An 18,931-nucleotide genomic window follows, 5' to 3' on the forward strand; every position below is an offset into this window, starting at 1 on the left:
GGCTCAAAGTCTTAACCAAAGCACACACTATGGCATCAAGAGACCTGTCTGTTTTACCTTGAGTAAGTCACTTAACTTCTGAGTTTTCAGTTTCCCCTTTTGAAAATAGGGGGTGAACTAATTTCTCTTACAAGTTGTGGTGAGCATCTGCTGAGTTGAAATATGCAAAACTGTCTGTGAGGTGGTATATATATTTTATTGAGCACCTACTATAAAATCATCCAACATTTATGGAGCACCTGCCCTGTCCAAAGCATGCTGCCGGGACTATCAGAGATTTAAGGATTTCTGGAATGATGTTTTCTCCCTCAAGAAAGGAAAGAAGGCAAAATAGACAGTGCTCTAATATGTAGCACCAAGTGTAGGTGCTGTGGGGGTTCAGAGAGAAGGCAGCACGGTGGACCCATGTAGCCAGCCCAGGAGAGAGGATGGGAAATGAGGAAGGTTCCAAAGAATCAGTGGGATGTGGATGGACAAGGAGGAGGAGGGAGAGACATATTGGGAGGGAGGAGAGTGTGAGCAAAGCCACAGAGGCAGGAAGCTTCAAGAATGCTGAAGAAACAAGGTGTGGCTCCATGGGGAGGTTTGGGTGAGAGCAGAGTGTGGAATCTGGCCAGGATGAAGGACAGCGTTTGAAAAGTAATGGGAACCATGGAAGACACCTGAGAGGGCTCCTTCTTCCCACCTGGGTCAGGACTCTACTTTCCTATGAAAGCAAGAAGAGGAAACATTCAGAAATGAAACCAAGAACGCAAGCTACGTGCGTCAACAGGTCTTTTAGCTTAGGTAGTTTTGCTTTACAGACTTGTAGCAATGTGACTCAAAAAAGGGGTCATTTGGAAAACTGATTTAGGCGTCACTGAGGGTGGGAGTTGAAAAGGGGCAGTGGGGACCATCTAGGGGGGTCTTGTGTTATCATTTTACAGGCAAGTGGCTGAGGGCCAAAAAGTTGAAGTGATCCCCCTGAGAATGCAGGTGAGCTCAGCATCACATTCCTCCTCAACAATTTTTCAGAGACATTTTACTGTGGGCTCTGGAGGTCCACAGAGCCACCCTTACTGCAGCGTGTTGGAGGCCTCCCTGGCCACCCAGCCCCTCCTGCTCTGCTTCCATGGGTGTCAATGGCTTATGATGTGCTGGCCTTGCTGGTATGTTAGTCTGCCAGTAAATGGAGAGCTTCAAACCAACAGAACTTGAATCTTTTTGAAGGCTGTTAAGGAAGCGAGGCTTGTGGGGGCCAGGGATTCAGTCATATAGGCCACGGGTTGGGGCAGGGAAATGGGGGAGGAGTGAGTTCAGGGTGACGTAACTCTCTGATACACGGGCTAGCCCTGACTTGAGATACAGAAGTAGGGCAAACTCTGTAATGGAACCCTTTCTTCTTTGTAAAATAATCTGACTTTCAAGACTTACTTATTGGAACATCCATGAAAATCTCCTGATGGACATTAGAAAGACATTAAAGAACCCAAGTAGGTGAGCCTAGGGAGAGACAGGGAATAAATGAGAAAAATGAATTTACTTAGGGAACTAGCAGTTGTCAGTAAATACTGGTGCAATGTGGACTTTAGAGGTAAAGTGAGCAGCTGTTACGGACTTCTGGCAAATTCAGATAATTCATCTCTGTTGGGGAAAGTTACCAATGGGCTTTGGCTTTCCTGGTCAGTTTAAACGATCTTAAATAAGAAAAGATTCCTCTTCACCATCTGCAAGAATTTATTAAGTACGCCCTTGGATGTGTCATATTATAGAATGAACCCTTTGTGTTCAGCATGTTGTCAGTAAATATTTGACAGGTGTGAGAGAAGAGAACAGAACTGATCAAGCCCCTCATTCAGGGTATACATTCAGGGTATACATTCAGAGTATATTTTCAAGTTCAATATGGACTTCCCTAACAACACAACGGTTGGGAAGAGGGACAGATTTTGTGGGGTCTGAAGTTTATACACTTTCAAAGCCCCCTTTAAGAAAACTATACAGAATCATAACAGAAAAAGTGCCTGTGGTCACTTTGATGTCATGTGACAGAGGCGAAATGTAACAGAAGGGAAATAGAGTGGTAAGAGCCAGCGTTCTTAACTGATTGCAGTGACTATATCTTCCTTTTGCAAAATTTACAAGAGTTTACAAAAACTTATGACCAACGAGCCCATTATTAAGGCCTCTCACAAGAGCCTGGGCAAGGGTGGGACTCGAACCCGAAGTTCATGCTTTGTTGGCTTGCCTCACGGGAGGTCTTCCCTGCAGCTATCACGGGCCAAGACTAATCACCAGAACAATGTGAATAGCAGCGTCCTCAAGAGAGAAACAACGTATGTTGGAGGGCACAACCAACTCAGGACAGTGACAGCATGCTGTAGTATTGACAGAATGGGCCCCACATGCCCACTGGCCAAGACCAAGACTGGACAGGTCACCTGCCACACTCTCCTTGACCGAGTGTTGGAATGGTACACGGAGCAGGGAGAAATAATGTTGTACAGCATCAGAGCTGTGCAGGGTGATTGATGCAGATATAGTGTTTCATCATCGGGTTGATGCATAGACCTCAGTTAAACAGAACTGATAACGAGGTCATCTGCCTGAAGTTCACCTACTTGTGTACGGGTTGTTCTCTGAGCTTTCCGGCGCCATGGTAAAGTACTCCTTGAAATACTTACAGGGAGAGACACATCTGATGTGCTATGACAAGGGTCCAACTGTTAAAGATCTATATCACTATTTTGCAAGGATAAAATCAGAAGACTGTGCATGTTAAGAAATGCTGGAGGAACAAAGCATGTTTGGCTTCCTGTATGACTAATATTTTTAATTGTCATGATGAAAAGCTCAATTTTTCTCCCAATAAAGTTTTCATCTCCTACTGATTTAAAACCACTTTTTATCAAGGTTGTTGGCTATAACAACACACAAAAACCAACCACCTTCCTTAATGCCAGCAAGAAGCAATAGAAAATATATTAGAAACTCAGCACTTCCAGTAATAAATGTATATCCCCGGGACTAAGTATAACAAGCTATGTGCATGATTTGTGGAGAAAATTATACTTCGTTGAAAGACATTAAAATAGCCCAGCTAAATGAAGACATTACCCATGATAATGGATAGAAGAGTCAATACCAGAAACAACGGAAATTTTCTAAATGAATCTAAAAATTCAACTCACGTTGAAACCATGCCAGGCAGTTTCAGTTGCATCAGTGGGAGTGTGGGCTCCTTTGTTTCTTGTCAGCAACAGAAATGTGATTTCTGGATGAGCAGTGGAAGCAGAGAGTATAGGCATGGGGACTCCTAGCCCAGTGAGGGCAGTGGCTTCCTGGTCCCTGGGTAACTTCTTCCATTTTGTTCCATCAGTCCTTCCCACACTTTGGTAACTTATTCCCTGTATTAAATTCTATGCCTGAAATAGCTCAGAGGGTTTCTGTTTTGGACAGAACGCTTCTGGACACTTATAAATACAGAAACACATACATGAGTGTTAGAGACCAAATGTTGGTGAGGTTCGAGGAGGTAAAAACAGTGGGGGCTCTCCTGAAGGGATTAGTGCCCTTTTGAGACACCAGAGAGCTTGCTTGCTCTCTTTCTCTCTGTCTCTCTCGCTCACTCGCTCTCTCTGTGCACAGGCACAAAGAAGAGGTCATGTGAACACATGGGGAGACCCTGGCTTGCCCACAAGCCAAGAGAAGAGGCCTTAAAATGAAAGCTACATTGCAGGCATCTTGATCCCAAACTTCCAGTCTCCAGAACTGTGAGAAACAAATTTCTGTTGTGGAAGCCCCCCAGTCTGTATTCTGCTATGGCAGCCTTAGCAAACTAATATAGACCATAGAAAGAAAGTCGAGAAAACACCAAAGATTAACTAAGAGGGAAAAACCTAAGTAACAGTTGAAAAACAATGGGGCCCCTGTGTGGCTCAGCTGGTTAAGCGTCCGACTTCAGCTCAGGTCATGATGTCACAGGTTGTGAGTTCGAGCCCCACATTGGGCTCTGTGCTGACGGCTCAGAGCCTGGAGACTGCTCCAGACTCTGTGTCTCCTTCTCTCTCTGCCCCTCCCCCAGTCACACTCTGCATCTCTCAAAAATAAATAAACATTAAAAAAATTTTTAAAAAAAGAAAAACAAGCTAAGGTTAAAGGAAAAAAAGAAAGAGACACAAGAAGAGGTGAGATAAAAGAGAAAGAAAATCTCCCTCTTATATCCTTCTATTATTTTGTTTTTCCTTACAAAGGGAGAGAGGTTTGGGGGGTTTTTTATTTTCCAAGTGATAAGGCCAAGTGAAGAACTGAGGTTATCCAGGGAACTGAATTAATATAAAAAAGTCTGAATAATTCGGGGCAAATCCCTTTTTCCCCCTTAGCAATGCTTTTTAAAAACCAGTATCTATAAAGTTGTCTTAATCCTTTTACTTGCCTCTGCCACTAATACTTCACCAAATTCTTTTTTTTTTTCCTTTGAGAGAGAGCGCGCCACGCACGGAAGCAGGGGAGGGGCAGAGAGAGAGAGAGAGAGAGGGAAGGAGAAAGAATCCCAAGCAGGATCTGCACTGTTAACACAGAGCCGGATGCAGGTTTCAAAGTCATGAACCGTGAGATCATGACCTGAGCTGAAGTCAAGAGCTGGACACTTCATTGACTGAGCCACCCAGGTGCCCCAGTACTTCACCAATTCCAATAAAGCGTATCTGACAGCTCGATTTCTAGAGCAAAGAAGAAAAAAATAATGAGCTTCTGATGAAACCATAAGAAAGAAAAAGTCCAAAACTTACAGCAAACTTGTCCGAAATGTATTCTCCTAAAGGTAAAATTATGCCCAAATTTTGCTGTTGAAATGTTCAGGATGTTAAACTGAACATATTTGCAAAATATAAACTGAACATATTTGCAAAATACGGTTTTAGATAAAGTTGAGGAAACAAAACTTAGTACTTAAAAAAAAAAAGAGTAAAATCTTCCTGTAAAAAAAAACCTCTCAAAAATGAATACTTAATGTTTTTGTTTTTGTTTGTTTTTACACTGGTGACAGATCCAAATGGTACTTAGAGTCAATTTCCTGGATGATCTGCAAACAAAAATTTTGCAGTGCACTAAAATGCCACAGTTTCTCTGTAGCTTGAAGGAGACTTAGGGAGGGCATTCGGCAAATTTAGGAGAGATAAGAATGTCAGACTAGAAAACTCATGCCTTGTGTCCCAAGGGTGCTGGAAAGCAAGATCCGTTTTTTCTGCATCTATGGTTTTCACGGTTAAATTATGAAGACAAACATTTTTTGACAGAGCATTTCTGAATAAAACTTGCATTTAGAGCTAGGATTCTCCTAAGAGGGAAAGGAATATCAGAAATAGAATCTTCAAAGGGCTTTGTCAAAAGCTCCCATGCCCATTTTTCCCAGTCCACAGTTCCCAAGGACCCTGGTCCTGAAGACAGTGTGGGTCTTCCCTCAGGCAGGCACAGCAGGGGACAGGGGGGAAGGTTGAGAATCAATGACATATAAGAACAAATAGGAAGAAATATTTTGTGGCAATAAAGCGGCGTAAAAAATGAGAATTCTCATCTTGGTTTTATTTCTTTTACTTTTACAAAATTATCATTTTAAGACTTTCTTACAAAAAATTTTTAAAAGACACATACAAATCACATTCAGGAGATGAGAATAATATTCCTCTAATACAAAGTCATGAAAGTAAACAATATTTCAGGTGCTAGACGGCACATATAGCACATTTATTCACTAAGACCAGAAACCCCTGAGTCAATCACTTCTATTTTTTCCAACGCAGTATTATTGGTTGTGGGAAATAATTTGCCTGAACTATCTTTTTCTGTATCCTGTTTAGCAGCTTCCTCCCAAGTCGTTGCCAGAGGCCTTCCCATGGTTTCTGGAAGCATTAGTGACAGCACTCCACTGATGAAGGCCAAAATCCCAACAAGCAACTAGAAGGAATTTAAAAAAAAACAATAATAAGTGACACACCCAGAAAGCAACGTACCCTTCAGAATAATAATTTCTGAGCCTTTTTCAGAGGCAATAGAATTAAATTTGATGTAACAGTTGTCATTTTTATTTCCTAGTGAAATCTTTGGTTACTTTTACAGAACTAGGCTTTGGTTACTTATGCAGTCTGGCATAATGGTCACTCATCACTTCATTGACCACTATGGAGACCTACTCAATAAATCCCAGTTGTGCCTAGAGTAGTACTCTTGCAGGCATTGTCCTAGGAGATGCATGGAGAAAAAAAAGTCCTTATTGCATCTTCCCGGATTCCAGAGTCTTATAGAGAAACCCAGCAACTGAGCCTTGGGTTGGGACTTAATGGTCAGAGACTGCCTTGGTCAACCTTGTCCTTACCCCCAAAACTGGTACACTGTCAGTGTTCAATAAATGGCACAGAATGAATGAATGAATGAATGAACGCACAAATGGAATGTTTCAATGAACCAAAGCCTACAGAATTTAGGGAGAAACCAAACAAAAGCAAATGAAAACTAATTGCTACTTTGGGGGGGTAAGGATCCATCTAATTTCCTTAAAAAAAATTCAGTATTTCTTTACTTTCCAAATTTTGACACATCAAAGGCAACCTTTTAGATTAGCACCAAGGTGTGTGCCTTTAAAAAATGCAAATCACATTACACCAATTTTACCTCAATTTTTAAAATGCAAATCTATATATCTATTCTCTGTTGATCCGTATGAGGTGCTGGGTGGATTCTGGAACTAAACCTCCACACAGTCTGTAAAAATGTGTTCCATCCTTACGTAATTCAAACTCGTCCAGCCAAAACTACTGCCTGGGAAGAGCCCGTAAATTAGATGGTTTTCCCGATAAATCCACATACTTGGTGCTTTCACCACCTCTGAGAATGTGAAACGCAAAGCACACAGAGCAACCACGACGTGATGCACGGCCGCCTCAACAATACGCGTGGCCTTGAGAAGACAGGGCTTGGTTTTGTTTTGTGGAACGCTGCTAACCTAATTCTTAGAAAGACATGAGCAAGCCTAGAAGCAGTAGCAGAATTCAAAGCGATCCTCCAAAGGACGCTTGAAGGTATCTTTGGTGCCTGGAGAAGTAGCAGGTACACCCACCGAATAAGTCGAAACGAGAAATAGGATCACTGGAAGATCCAAGACAGGACCGGGGTTTTCTTTCTGGCTTGGCAGTGAGAAGAGTCCCGCAGTACACAAACCCATAGCCCTCCAGCCCCTCCTCTCTATCAGCAGAAGACCTGGTCTCCCGGCCCCCTGCTCAGCTCCCTCCAGCCCCTCCAGCCTCCTCACAAGCCCCTACCCCTCATGCCCCACCTCTCACTCCCCCTTCATCCTCTCCAGACCCCACTGCCTCGGGCCTCCGCCTCAGAAGGGGGCTCCTCTATCAACAGGCCTCCCTCCTTCTCACAGGTTTTTGACCTTTTCCTTTCCACTGGTTGTTTTCCTTCAGTAAAAACAACAGTTCTCGAGCCTCTTATAATCTCTGTACCCACTCCTCCTGGGAACTTGTTCTTGCTACCTGTGTGAACTTGAGCAAGCTACCTAAACTTCCGGCTCCTCGGTTTCCTTATCTGTAAAATGCAAAGAGCAATAGTACCTCCCTCAGAGGACGGTTGAAAGGTTTAATTAAAGGACACATTTAAGGCACTTAAACAGTGCCTGACCACGGTAAGCAGTCAATAAATGTGATTTTATCATTCAAAGAAGCCAGAGAGGCCCTCAGCCTGGGCCTACACCACTCTGGCTGCTGGCTCATCCCCTGCACGGCGGCCACTGCTTCCCGCTGTCCTCTCTCCCTCTCCTTCCACCCACAGGAGCCGCGCTTCCCAAGCCACAGACTCCTAGCTGCCAACCAAACAGACATTTTCCTGTCCTGGTCCTTCTTGGCCGCTGTCCTCTCCCGCCTTCCTCACCTCCTCTCTTCCTTTGGGGTCCTGGTCACCTCCCCACCTCCCTGGCTGCCGCACCCGGGCCCTCCTTCCATCACACCTTAAATGCCATCGTTCCTAGGGCTCTGCTCTTCAGTCTGCTCACCCCTCCCTCACGACTCCCACACCCACTCCCCCCCCAACCCCCCCAGCTCCAGACCTGGAAAGGCGTTGCCTCCCAGACGCCTCTGCCGGCCGTCCTGCAGGTGCCTCACACTCATCACACATAATTCCAGGGCGCTGTCCTTCCCCACTTCAACCCTGTGACTCCTCCTGGGTTCCTTCCAGCCCCAAGAATGGCTCTGGCATCCCTCCTGCTCCCCACCTCCAGCACAACCAATGGGTCACCAGGTCCTGCGGAGGCGACTTTTCCATCCTGTCATCTCTAAGCCGACTGTAGTAGGCATGCACCTCCCTTCTGACCTCCTTTGACATCCCTGCCTGTTTTTCCAGATTTATCTCCTGACACCCACAACCCACCCTAGCTGTTAGCAATAAGCTCGCCCCCAAACCCAAACTGGTCGTGTTCCTTTTTTCTTTTCTTTTTTTTTTTTTAACGTTTATTTATTTTTGAGACAGAGAGAGACAGAGCATGAACGGGGGAGGAGCAGAGAGAGAAGGGGACACAGAATCGGAAGCAGGCTCCAGGCTCTGGGCCATCAGCCCAGAGCCCGACGCGGGGCTCGAACTCACGGACCGTGAGATGGTGACCTGAGCTGAAGTCAGACGCTTAACCGACTGAGCCACCCAGGCGCCCCTCCTTTTTTCTTGTAAGCTGTTGCCTTCCTGTTCCCTGTAATAGGTCAACTTATAAGATATCAGAAAGCTTATTGTACATGAGTTGGGCTTAAACTCACCTTTCATGAATAATTGAGATAAAAAGCTTATGTAGTTCCCTATTAGGGTTATGGGAAATTACTAACCACCCTATCTCGCTTCTGTAACCTCGCCTGCTTGCTAAATAGATAACTTAGGTTGCAAAACGTTCCCCCACCCCTTCTACCAAGATCTAGCCTAGACAAGACCAACATGCAAAAAGTCACGAACTCACTCCCCACGGTATCTTAGGTGTCTAACTATGGTCATTTTAAACCCTCTTAGGACAAAGAACTTTAAATTGATAGGTTCTCGCCAAGACTAACGTCTCTGTGTCACAATATGAATGGCTACCATGAAATGCTATAAATTGTAATTGGTTAACTAAATAATGACGTACTCTGACTTGCTAAAATCCACATAAGCTCACTGCTACTTTTGTTCGGGGCCATTCTCTGCACTTTTTTCTCCTTAAGATCAGGAGATCAGGTTTGGCCCAGCCGTGAATAAAATCTTGCCTCGCTTCTATTCGGCGTCTGGTGTTGTTGTTTTTTTTTTTTTTTTTTCAACAGCACCCTGTTTCATTCCCCCTGCCTAGAATTCCCTTCTCTCCTTGTCCCCTGGCTGACCCTCACTGGCTCTTCCAGACACAGATTAAAGGCCCCCTCCTCCAGGAAGCCTCCCCTCTAGCCTTAGCCTGGGTTGGTGGCCCTCTCCTACAACTCATAACTCTGGCATTCCCTACATGCAGCCCTCATCTATAGCCCTTGTCTTTGAGGCTCAGGATGGTTTGCTCTTCGGCCTTCCCCACCACACTGGACCGATGTCTCTCAAGAAGAGGCTGTTTCTCTCATCTCTGCTCCATAGCACCTAACAGAGGGATTGGTTCAAAATCAACACTCAGTAAATCTTTGCCAAACTCAATGATGAATTCAAAACTGAAATGAATTAGAGTCCACTCTTTTTCAGATTACCAGAAAACAACGGTTGATAAGAGAAGCATCAGAATGAGTGATTTTCATGTGCTTCTTTTCAAAAGAGAAAGACAAACTTATCTTTTAGTTTAGCATTTCCATTCCTTCAAATGAAAATATTGGCTCCTTAGGCAGTTTGACTCCCGTAAATAAGCTGAATGAGAAATTCAATCATTTATTGTTTTTACTCATTTAAAACAACAAGCAACATCTGTTGCATCCAAAGGAACCATATTCACAGAATAGTCCTGCAAATATATACAAGATCCTCCTGACAGGGGTCATTTTGGGGACAGGGGACTAGGGCGGTTCCAGGTCAGGGTAGAGGAGGAGCTCAGTTTTTTGTATTCCCTTTTGTACTGTTTGTTTAACCTCATGGGTGTTTTGCTAGTTATCGGTTTTTCAAAATACAGTAACAAAATCTGGTATTTGGTTTGAATCCAAGCTCTGTCACCTCTAGGGTATGTGACCTCGGGTTAATGATTACTTTCTATTCATCAGCCTCATCTGTAAAATGGGGATAGCAATGAACAGTATCTGCATTCTATGAAGACCAATTTTTGTGGTTTTGCATAACAAGTGCCATTTAAGTATCTGTTGTATAAAATTTAAAATCCCTTTTGACTACATAGCCCCTAATTGACTCTTACGGGTGTCTTTTTTTTTTCATCTTTATTAGTTTTTAGTATTTTTATAGTAGCTTGCTTTTATAGATATGTGTCTTCTGTATGTTTCAGCTTATTGGTTTCAAAAACGCCTTCTCCATTTTTATCTTCTTTTTATTTAATGAGGAACACAAAGTGCTAGCCTAAAGGAGATGCTTCTAGAAAAGCCCATGCCCTAAAAAGGATGGTGGGCTCTCCAAAAACACCTCCCCGCACAGGCTAGACAGCACATATCGTTTCTCAACCTCAGGGTCAGCCCATAAAATATGCTGGCATCCCAACACCTCAGTTAAGCAAACTTGACTGAGTGCCTGTTGCTGGAACGTGAGATTCCCAAAGACATCCAAAGAGCAGGTGTACCTGTGCGTGCAAGGTGATTTTTTTAAGGTAGCACCACACACTTTGTTCTATTGTGAGATTTTGTTACTGTATTTTGAAAAACCGATAACTAGCAAAACACATGACTTCTCTGACAATAGTGTTGAAGACAAAGCTAATTTTAAAAAGCCAGTCTATTTGATTTAAAATATCAAATAAATTATAACGTGAGTGGCACACAGGGTGAGGGAAATGCTTTTGCTGGACACAGTTGTGGGGATACAAAGTGCCCTGTCTTGCAAGAGGCCAACAGTTTAAGGAGACATGCATGGGGACAAAAACATGCATGAAGGGAGACAAAAACATGCATGAAGATAATAAAGCCAGACTATGGCCGTGGGCTGGGAAAGGGGCACATATGAAATGCTACACAGACTGAGGAAGGGAGAGGTGGGGTCACGGATCCGGGTCTTTCTCAGAGAAGTCGGGTTTGCTCTGCCTCTTAAAGGGTACATGCAAGTTTAGCAAGCAGAGATGGGAGGAGGCTTCTCTGCAGAGGGGAGCAGGCATAGGAGGAGAGAAGGGTGCAGAGGAGGGAAGTGGGTGAGGAAAGAAAACAGGATAGGGGCGATCTGCAGGGGGTCCATCTGGAAAGGACTTCAACATCCGGAAGAGCTTGGAGTTTAGTCCATTCCGAAGGTGACGGGGCAGTTGGGTCAGAGCTGTGGTCTGGCAAACTCTTCTGATGGGGTGGGGGTGAGCGCAGGGAGAGAATCTGGGAGGCAGAAGGTGGGGGCAACTGAACTGGAAGCAGGCAAGCTGGGGTGGTTTTGAGAAAGAAGGGGAGGATTTGGGGTCATGGGTTGGGAGGAGAGGGGGACAGAAGCACAGGGTAAATGAAACGCTGATGCTCAAGTGTCAGGCTGGAGGCCACGGACTCCTAACCCAAAGCGGGAGGCAGAGGAGAAGGGCTCTAAGGCACTGACCCCTTCAGTCTGGGAAAAGCTGACTTCGTTTGTGAGACACCCAGGGAGAATATCCATGAGCCCAGCGGAAGGGTGGGTTTGCAGCTTGGAAGGGAAGGAAGAACTGAGAAGAGGTTATCCATGCAGGGACTGGGGAGGATAGCCAGGACGGCTCCCAAAGAGTGAGTCTAGTTAAGGGGAACCCAGAAAAAGAATGAGGAGCTTTGAGGACGAGAGGGGACAGCCTAGACAGAGCTACGGCAAAGAAATTCAGGAGAGGGCACCTGAAGGAAGGGGGAGAGGGCCACAGACCCAGGGCTCTCCCCCTAGTCTCAGAGCACCTCGGGCCGCCCCCAAACCCTCCCTGCCTCCCTAACCCCCCACCCCACCTGCTTCCCATCTTCTTCCTCCTCACCATGAAGAGCCTGTCAAGTTTCAGGTAAGCTGAAAACCAGGACCCTAAACCTCTCCACCAGGCACCACAGAACCCTCCAAGCGGCAGGCAGCCTCCAGAATTGACCCTGACCAGCAGGCATGCAGCGGGAACCCAGAGGGAGGACGGACAACAGAGCTCTCCCCACGCAGCTGCATGAGATGGGAGGAGAGAGGGTCCCTCCACAGTGGGCACGATTGCGGTTAACAGCTCACCAGTGGTGGAAGGGATCGACCAACAGGAAAACAGCGGCCACCACTCTACTTACCGCCTGGTGAGCTGTTAATCACGTTTCTAGAAACCTCCATCATTGAATTACAAATTGACTTCCAATGAGTAAAGAGATAGAAGGCAGTTAGCTGCTCTGCCTCTCTGCTGTCTCAGTGAGGGCCTATAAACTGATGGACACCTGTGGTAGGAAGTTCCAAATGCTGGAGAGGTAAACGCAGAACGGGGCCATGATGCTTCCCACGCGGCTCACCATGCTGCCGCTTCCCACGGCCAGCGACCTGCAAACGGGAGGAGCGTTAAGACAGCAGCCACGGGGTGCCTGGGTGGCTCAGTCGGCTAAGCGTCCGACTTCAGCTCAGGTCATGATCTCTCGGTTTGTGAGTTCGAGCCCCACATCGGGCTCTGTGCTGACAGCTCAGAGCCTGGACTCTGCTTTGGATTCTGTGTCTCCCTCTCCCTCTGCCTCTCCCCCACTTGTGCTCTGTCTGTCTCTCTCTCTCTCTCAAAAAAAAAAAAAAAAAAAAACAAATAAATAAAATGTTAAAAAAAAAAAAAAAGACAGCAGCCAGAACTGAAGCCCAGCGGAGCACAGAGGCAGCCCCTGTCCGCACGCCCAGCACAGAATAAACCTAAGAACACTTACGCTCGGCCTAATATACTTGAAAATCATTTCACACTGTTTCAAGAATCACTTGTGATCTATATCCACGTTCTGTGAAACAGTGGTGTATACAAGCATACAGAGAGTTCAAGACCAAAAAAAAAGATAAACCATTCTTCCTTTGCTACGCAGATGAGGCCCTTCTGTATATTCATTCAGTCTAACATTGAGAATAACATCAGCCTTCTAGAGCAGGAATTCCTTTGGGGTAGGGAATGGGAATTTGGGAGAACGGAAGATTTATACCTGTGGAACATTCTATTTCAATTTTTTAAAGCCAAGCAATATCTTTTTTTAGGTTTATTTATTTATTTTGAGAGAGACAGACAGTGCGAGCAGGGCAGGGGCAGAGGGAGAGAGGGAGAGAGAGAATCCCAAGCAGGCTCTGCACTGCCAGTGCTTGGGGCTCCATCTCATGAAACAGTGAGATCATGACCTGAGCCAAAACCAAGAGCCGGAGGCCTAACTGAGCCTCCCAGGAGCCCCACGCAATACCTTAATGTGCTTTTTGTTAAAAGTTATGTAAGGAAACCTTACAGAATATCTAGTAAGAAGGACAAAATGTATTTTTTAAGTGCATAAGAATCTCTTATTAAACCAAGGAGAGAGGCTCTAGGAGAAACCAAATCTGCCAAACACCTTGATCTTGGACTTCTAGCCTCCAGAAAAAATATTTCTGCTGTTTGACCCAAACTTTGGTGTTTTGTTACAGCAGCCCTAAAAATTAAGACAAGTGACATCAGAACATCAAGAGACACATCCTGAGAAGATTAGCCTTGAGTCGTATGGAGAGTCAGTGTAAGTCAACTGCACTTGAGATTTAGAATGGTTCTAGAATAATAGAGTGTGATTTCACAAACAATTTCTTTAATATCCTTGCTAATGAAGTGTAGACAAAGCCTCAGATTCGGAATTAGCGTCATCCTGTAACTTTCCCATTATCTCAGCGCTCCAGTAACTGCTACCGAAAGAAAGCATTTATACTCAAAGGCCAAATATATTGAAATGACATGTAAGTAAAAGACAACAAGGAAACAGAAGAAAAATAAGTAGTTCTTACCTTACCATGGTTGGATACAGCTCTGCTGTATAAAGGTAAATGAGGCCAAACGCTGCCCCTATGGCAAATTTTCCAGCCATGGTCACCACCACAGTCCAAATAAAGTAATTCTGAAAAGACATGAATTAGCAAAATAGACCATCATAAGTAATACTTTTAAACAGAAAATATAAAATCATTAACATTATTATTTAAAGCTTTCTAACTACCCAGGATTTTTCAGAACAATAAAAAGTTTTATTTCTCTGAATTTGTTTTGTAATCTCTACTCCTGGTCTGGAAAAGCTTTCCATCTTTTTGAAATTTAGGGAATTTAGGAAAAATTTAATTGTGCCTCCTCCCAGCCTTGGAGATTTCAAATTACCCAATTAGAAAAGCCATTTGCAGAGGCTGCTTTGGAATGAGACATGCCCAGATGGTCCTGGTTCCACAAGTAATTGACCTACTCCTTCTGGAAATGATCCAGCAGAAGGAATCAAAGAGCCATAAAAACAAATTGTGTCCTTTGTGACAGTAATCCTCTAGATTATAAGTTATCTTCAGAAGATAATTTGAAGGTGATAAACTGAACTATTAAAACATTTTTTTTTCTTCTTTTGGCTGATAACATTCCTCAACAGTGAAACCCCTCAGCGCCTCCAACTCTGTTTCTGCTGTCCCTGCTGTGCTCCACTTTCCGCTGTGTTTACAAAGACCTCCCACTTTCCATCTTTTCTCTCCTCCCCTATCTGCCAGCTGGATGTTGAGACTCAGGTGACCCTGGAGTCCCTACGTTGAGGATGGCAGCGCCTTGGTCTACCTGAATCCCTGAATAACTCCATGGAGCCAGATACTCTCCCTCCACTTCTGCCAACAACCAGGTGCATCCACATCAAACTTTCTAAGAACGAGAGATAAATATCTGCTTTGGGAAATCACTGAGATTTGATGATGCCTCTAATAAAGCAACTAATGTCACACTGTCACCCTATGAACTATGTGTTTGCTGAATGAATTTGTTGACAGTCCCTTTTGTAGACAGTTATTTGCTGAATGAATTAATGTCACTTGAAAAAACCGAAGTGTGTTGACATTGCCATTTGGGGAGAGATTTTATCAGAAGGGAGAAATTTGTAGGTAAGTGTTAGTGCCCTATTTCTAGAAATCCCCGTCATCTACTTTCCTGTCTTCCCCATTACCACTGGGGCTTAACCACTATATAACTCAAAGGTTCTGGGGCTCCTGTAAATCTTCACCAGCTCAAAAGCAGCTGCCATCACTCAACTAGTATAGCTGCAAATTACTTTAAAAAGCAAACTAGGGGCACCTGGGTGGCTAAGTCGGTTAAGCGTCGACTCTTGATTTCGGTCATGATCTCACAGTTCATGAGATTAAATAAATACACTTCAAAAAATTTCTTTTAAACAAACCAAAAACGGTATGGATGAAGTCCCCTCACGGTCCTCTGAGTCTTTTTACTGCATTCATATTAGTTGTGTATCAATCACTTGGAAATTTCAGGTACATAAACAATTTGATTTGCCAACCTTGATAATTAAATGGAGTATTACTACAAAAGGAAGTCACTGGGTAACTTAAAGTAAATTTCAAACAATATGCAAAACTTAAAATGCCTTGCTCTAAATGTTGAGATACTATTGCTAGATAATGATACAATCATTACAGAAAATTATAGAAGGTATTTTAAAGTATTGTTATAGTGACTATATTTTCCAAATCAAGAATGAAAATGGATTCTGATAACATTTGGGCGGGGAGGAAGGGAAGAAAAGGAGCCCTTTTTGACGCAAGAGTTATTCTAGGGGACGGAGTTTGCCCAAATGCAGGAATAGGAAAGTTGTTTGAGTAGTTTCTCAGTGAGAAACTGCATTTTTAGGAACAAGCTCCTTGTGGGATTTAGGCATACTAGAAATTGGAAACGACTAATCTACTGCAATGAAAAACAAGATATTCAAATTAAAATAGTCCTGAATATAAAATTCATTTTATCTTTCAGATGTCTCTATGGCTTCCTCCCTCCTTCAGGTTTCTAATCAGCTGTCACCTTCTCTGAGAAGCACACCATCCCCCATCACCCTGGATAAAATAAAATAGTACACATGTCACACACACGTGCATGCATGCACACACACACACACACACACACACACACACACAAATACACTCTATCCCTTATCTTGTTTTGTTTTTCTTCATACTTCTAGAAACTTGATTCACTGTGTGTCTCCAGCAACTAGAAGGACTCCTGGCACATAAGAGATGCCAGATACATATTTGTTAAATGAATGAATGTTTAAGATAATGATAATCACTGGAAGGCGTGATCTACTTTCCTCATTCAGGATCATTGTGTTTACAAAATGCAACACAGGCCATCTCTGGGAAGTGAGATTACGGGCTTTTTTTTTTTTTTTAACATATTTTTCCTTAATTTTTTTTACAATGAACATGTATTATTTATATAACACAGAAAGAATGGTTTTTTTAAAGAAAACATTTAAAAATGTTATGTATATATGCTGTTCATATGTCTGAATGGATCTTCGTACTTCCTGTCATAATATAACTAACCGTGCCCTAAATAAAACAAAAAATAACTCACCTTGGGGATCACCATAATGACACCACAGAGCAGTGCACCTGAGATAAGGGAGAACACCAGAACTTTTCTTCTCCCTATACTGTCCATCCCCAAGCACATGAAGATGTAGGCAGGAATTTCCACTGCACCTGTCATTGAGCAAAAGGGCTCTCTATAAGTCATGGCAACCAACTGCACAAGGGGACCTCTCCTTCTAACCCACCACCCAAAAGGAATGGTTAGCCCTCTCCCCACTTCCAGGAGCCCCCAAGAACACCCATTGACTGCCTGAAAGGCGGCAAGACCTAACCCTTTTAAATCCCCTGGAGTGAGGAGGATGTTTCCTGTGAAGGGCACTGATGCTCACACAATCCACCTGGCACTTATCACCTGTCCCAGGGATCCTGCCCCCTACCAGGCTGTCAGCTCCCCAGTACACAGCGTGGTGTCCAGAGGACAGACCTGTCGGATGAATAAATAAGTAAATTCATAGATGACATTGATAAGTTCTGCTCTTTGGTTTCTCGTGCTTGGCAGAACTAGAAAAACTTCTATATTAGTAACTTCAAATTTAGGAATTAAGTAGAAAATTCAGTGTCGGCTAGCTACACAAACTAATGAAAATGTGTGATGGGTTTCAAACCCAAAAGTAAACATTTAAAACTCTAACACAAGGGGCGTCAGGGTGGCTCAGTCGGTTAAGCCTCTAACTCTTGCTTTCAGCTCCTATCATGATCTCAGGGTTTGTGGGATAGAGCCCCGCATCGGGCTTTGTGCTGACCGCTGGGAGCCTGGAGCCTGCTTCAGATTCTGTGTCTCCTTCTCTCTCCACCCCTCCCCTGCTCACGCTCTGTCTCTGTCTCTCTCTCTCTCTCAAATATAAAATAAAACATTAAAAAATATTTAAAAATCTAACACTAGGGGCACCTGGGTGGCTGAGTCGGTTAAGCATCCAACTCTTGATTTCAGCTCAGGTCATGATCTCAGGGTTTGTGGGATCAAGCCCCATGTGGGGCTGTGTGCTGACAGTGGGCAACCTGTTTGGGATTCTCTCTCTGCCTCTCCCCTGTTCGTGCTCTTTCTCAAACCAAATAAATTAACTTGAAGAAAAAAAATCCCCTATAGAACAAAAACTTCCTCTGGCCTCTTCTTACTGCCCCACAGCAAAAGTAAAGAGCTGGATCTAGTCCATAACTGACTTAAAAGCTCTTCTCTTGCAAAACCAAAGTTTGCATCGAAGATCCAGAGCAAAAAAGCTATGTATCTACCGCCACAATGAAACAGGGAGCAAGCTCGACCCAGCTGCACAAATCCCACAACCGCCCTTAGGAAACTGCCATCTTTTCGCAGCTCAGATCGTCCATGTAATTCAGTCTTCAAGTTCCTTCCTCCCTCTGCAGCTCACCTAAGCTCGGGACACAACCGGGCGACCACCTCTTAGGAGCGACCTGCACTTGTCCTTGCAACTACAGAACACCACAAACACCTGGAGAGGCAGGTGTGCATCTATCTGTACGTCTCCCACAGCTTCTGAACACGTCACAGGGGTAGATAACATATTTTCGGAGTGAATGGTCTTAGTAGTACATTAGAAACTAAACTCAGTTGCCGCCGCTCAAAAACAGTGGCTCAGGCAAAGGCAAAAAATAAGCCGCCTTTGACAGCCGGTCTCTCTGTTTCACTGAAATGGAAAACAGACACCTCTGGAGGAAATGCCTCCCTGCCACAGACTCTGGACCCTGTGATAAAGTCCATGCTTTCAGGCCGGATCAGTCTGTACATCTGTTACTCTACTCTTTTTTTTTTTTTTTTTTTTCCAAGACTTTATCAAGCACTTTTCAAGGTCAAATAAGAGACAACGATCCACAAAAGAGCCACATGGGGGGAGCCCTGGGTTAGTGTCCCCACTTTACAACGGAGATTAACTGCTTTGAGCGGGATGAGTAAGTGACAGCTCAGGGACTAGAAGCAAGGTCTTCAGGAGCCAAGACTCCTCTCCTGCAGCCTCCCTCCCCCACTACCCCCCTCCCTGCCTGACTCCTGGAGTCTAGCAACGCTTGGGCAGCAACTGTGAAATGGCTGAAGAGCATTTAAAGTACCCTACACTGGTTTTCCTTGAGTTGTCACTTCAGGATACTGATACTACATCTAATTTTGAAAGTGTCTGGGATATAAATGGCACAAGCAGTGAGGCCCAAGCGTCACGGGATTAGGACAATCTGCCATTACTTTCCTCACTCTATAATATATAATCTCTCTAATCACTCAGGCCCAATTCCACTCCTATCCCCGGATGTCTTGAAG

At 44.2% G+C, this 18,931-nt stretch overlaps 1 protein-coding gene across 1 annotated transcript in view; it reads right to left on the reverse strand.

The window, feature by feature from the left end:
• Positions 1-5,572: 5,572 nt before the first annotated feature.
• Positions 5,573-18,931, reverse strand: part of SLC22A16 (solute carrier family 22 member 16) — a 41,365-nt gene continuing 28,006 nt past the window's right edge. The window contains exons 5-8 of the mRNA XM_042939573.1: positions 16,649-16,776; positions 14,047-14,156; positions 12,504-12,603; positions 5,573-5,934 (exon numbers count right to left, since the gene is read on the reverse strand). Of these exons, the coding sequence (XP_042795507.1) occupies positions 5,725-5,934; positions 12,504-12,603; positions 14,047-14,156; positions 16,649-16,776 (548 nt within the window). The 3' untranslated portion in view covers positions 5,573-5,724. The remainder of the gene's footprint in view (positions 5,935-12,503; positions 12,604-14,046; positions 14,157-16,648; positions 16,777-18,931) is intronic.

The sequence above is a fragment of the Panthera leo genome, chromosome B2 (assembly GCF_018350215.1).
Source record: "Panthera leo isolate Ple1 chromosome B2, P.leo_Ple1_pat1.1, whole genome shotgun sequence".
Classification (NCBI taxonomy): domain Eukaryota; kingdom Metazoa; phylum Chordata; class Mammalia; order Carnivora; family Felidae; genus Panthera; species Panthera leo.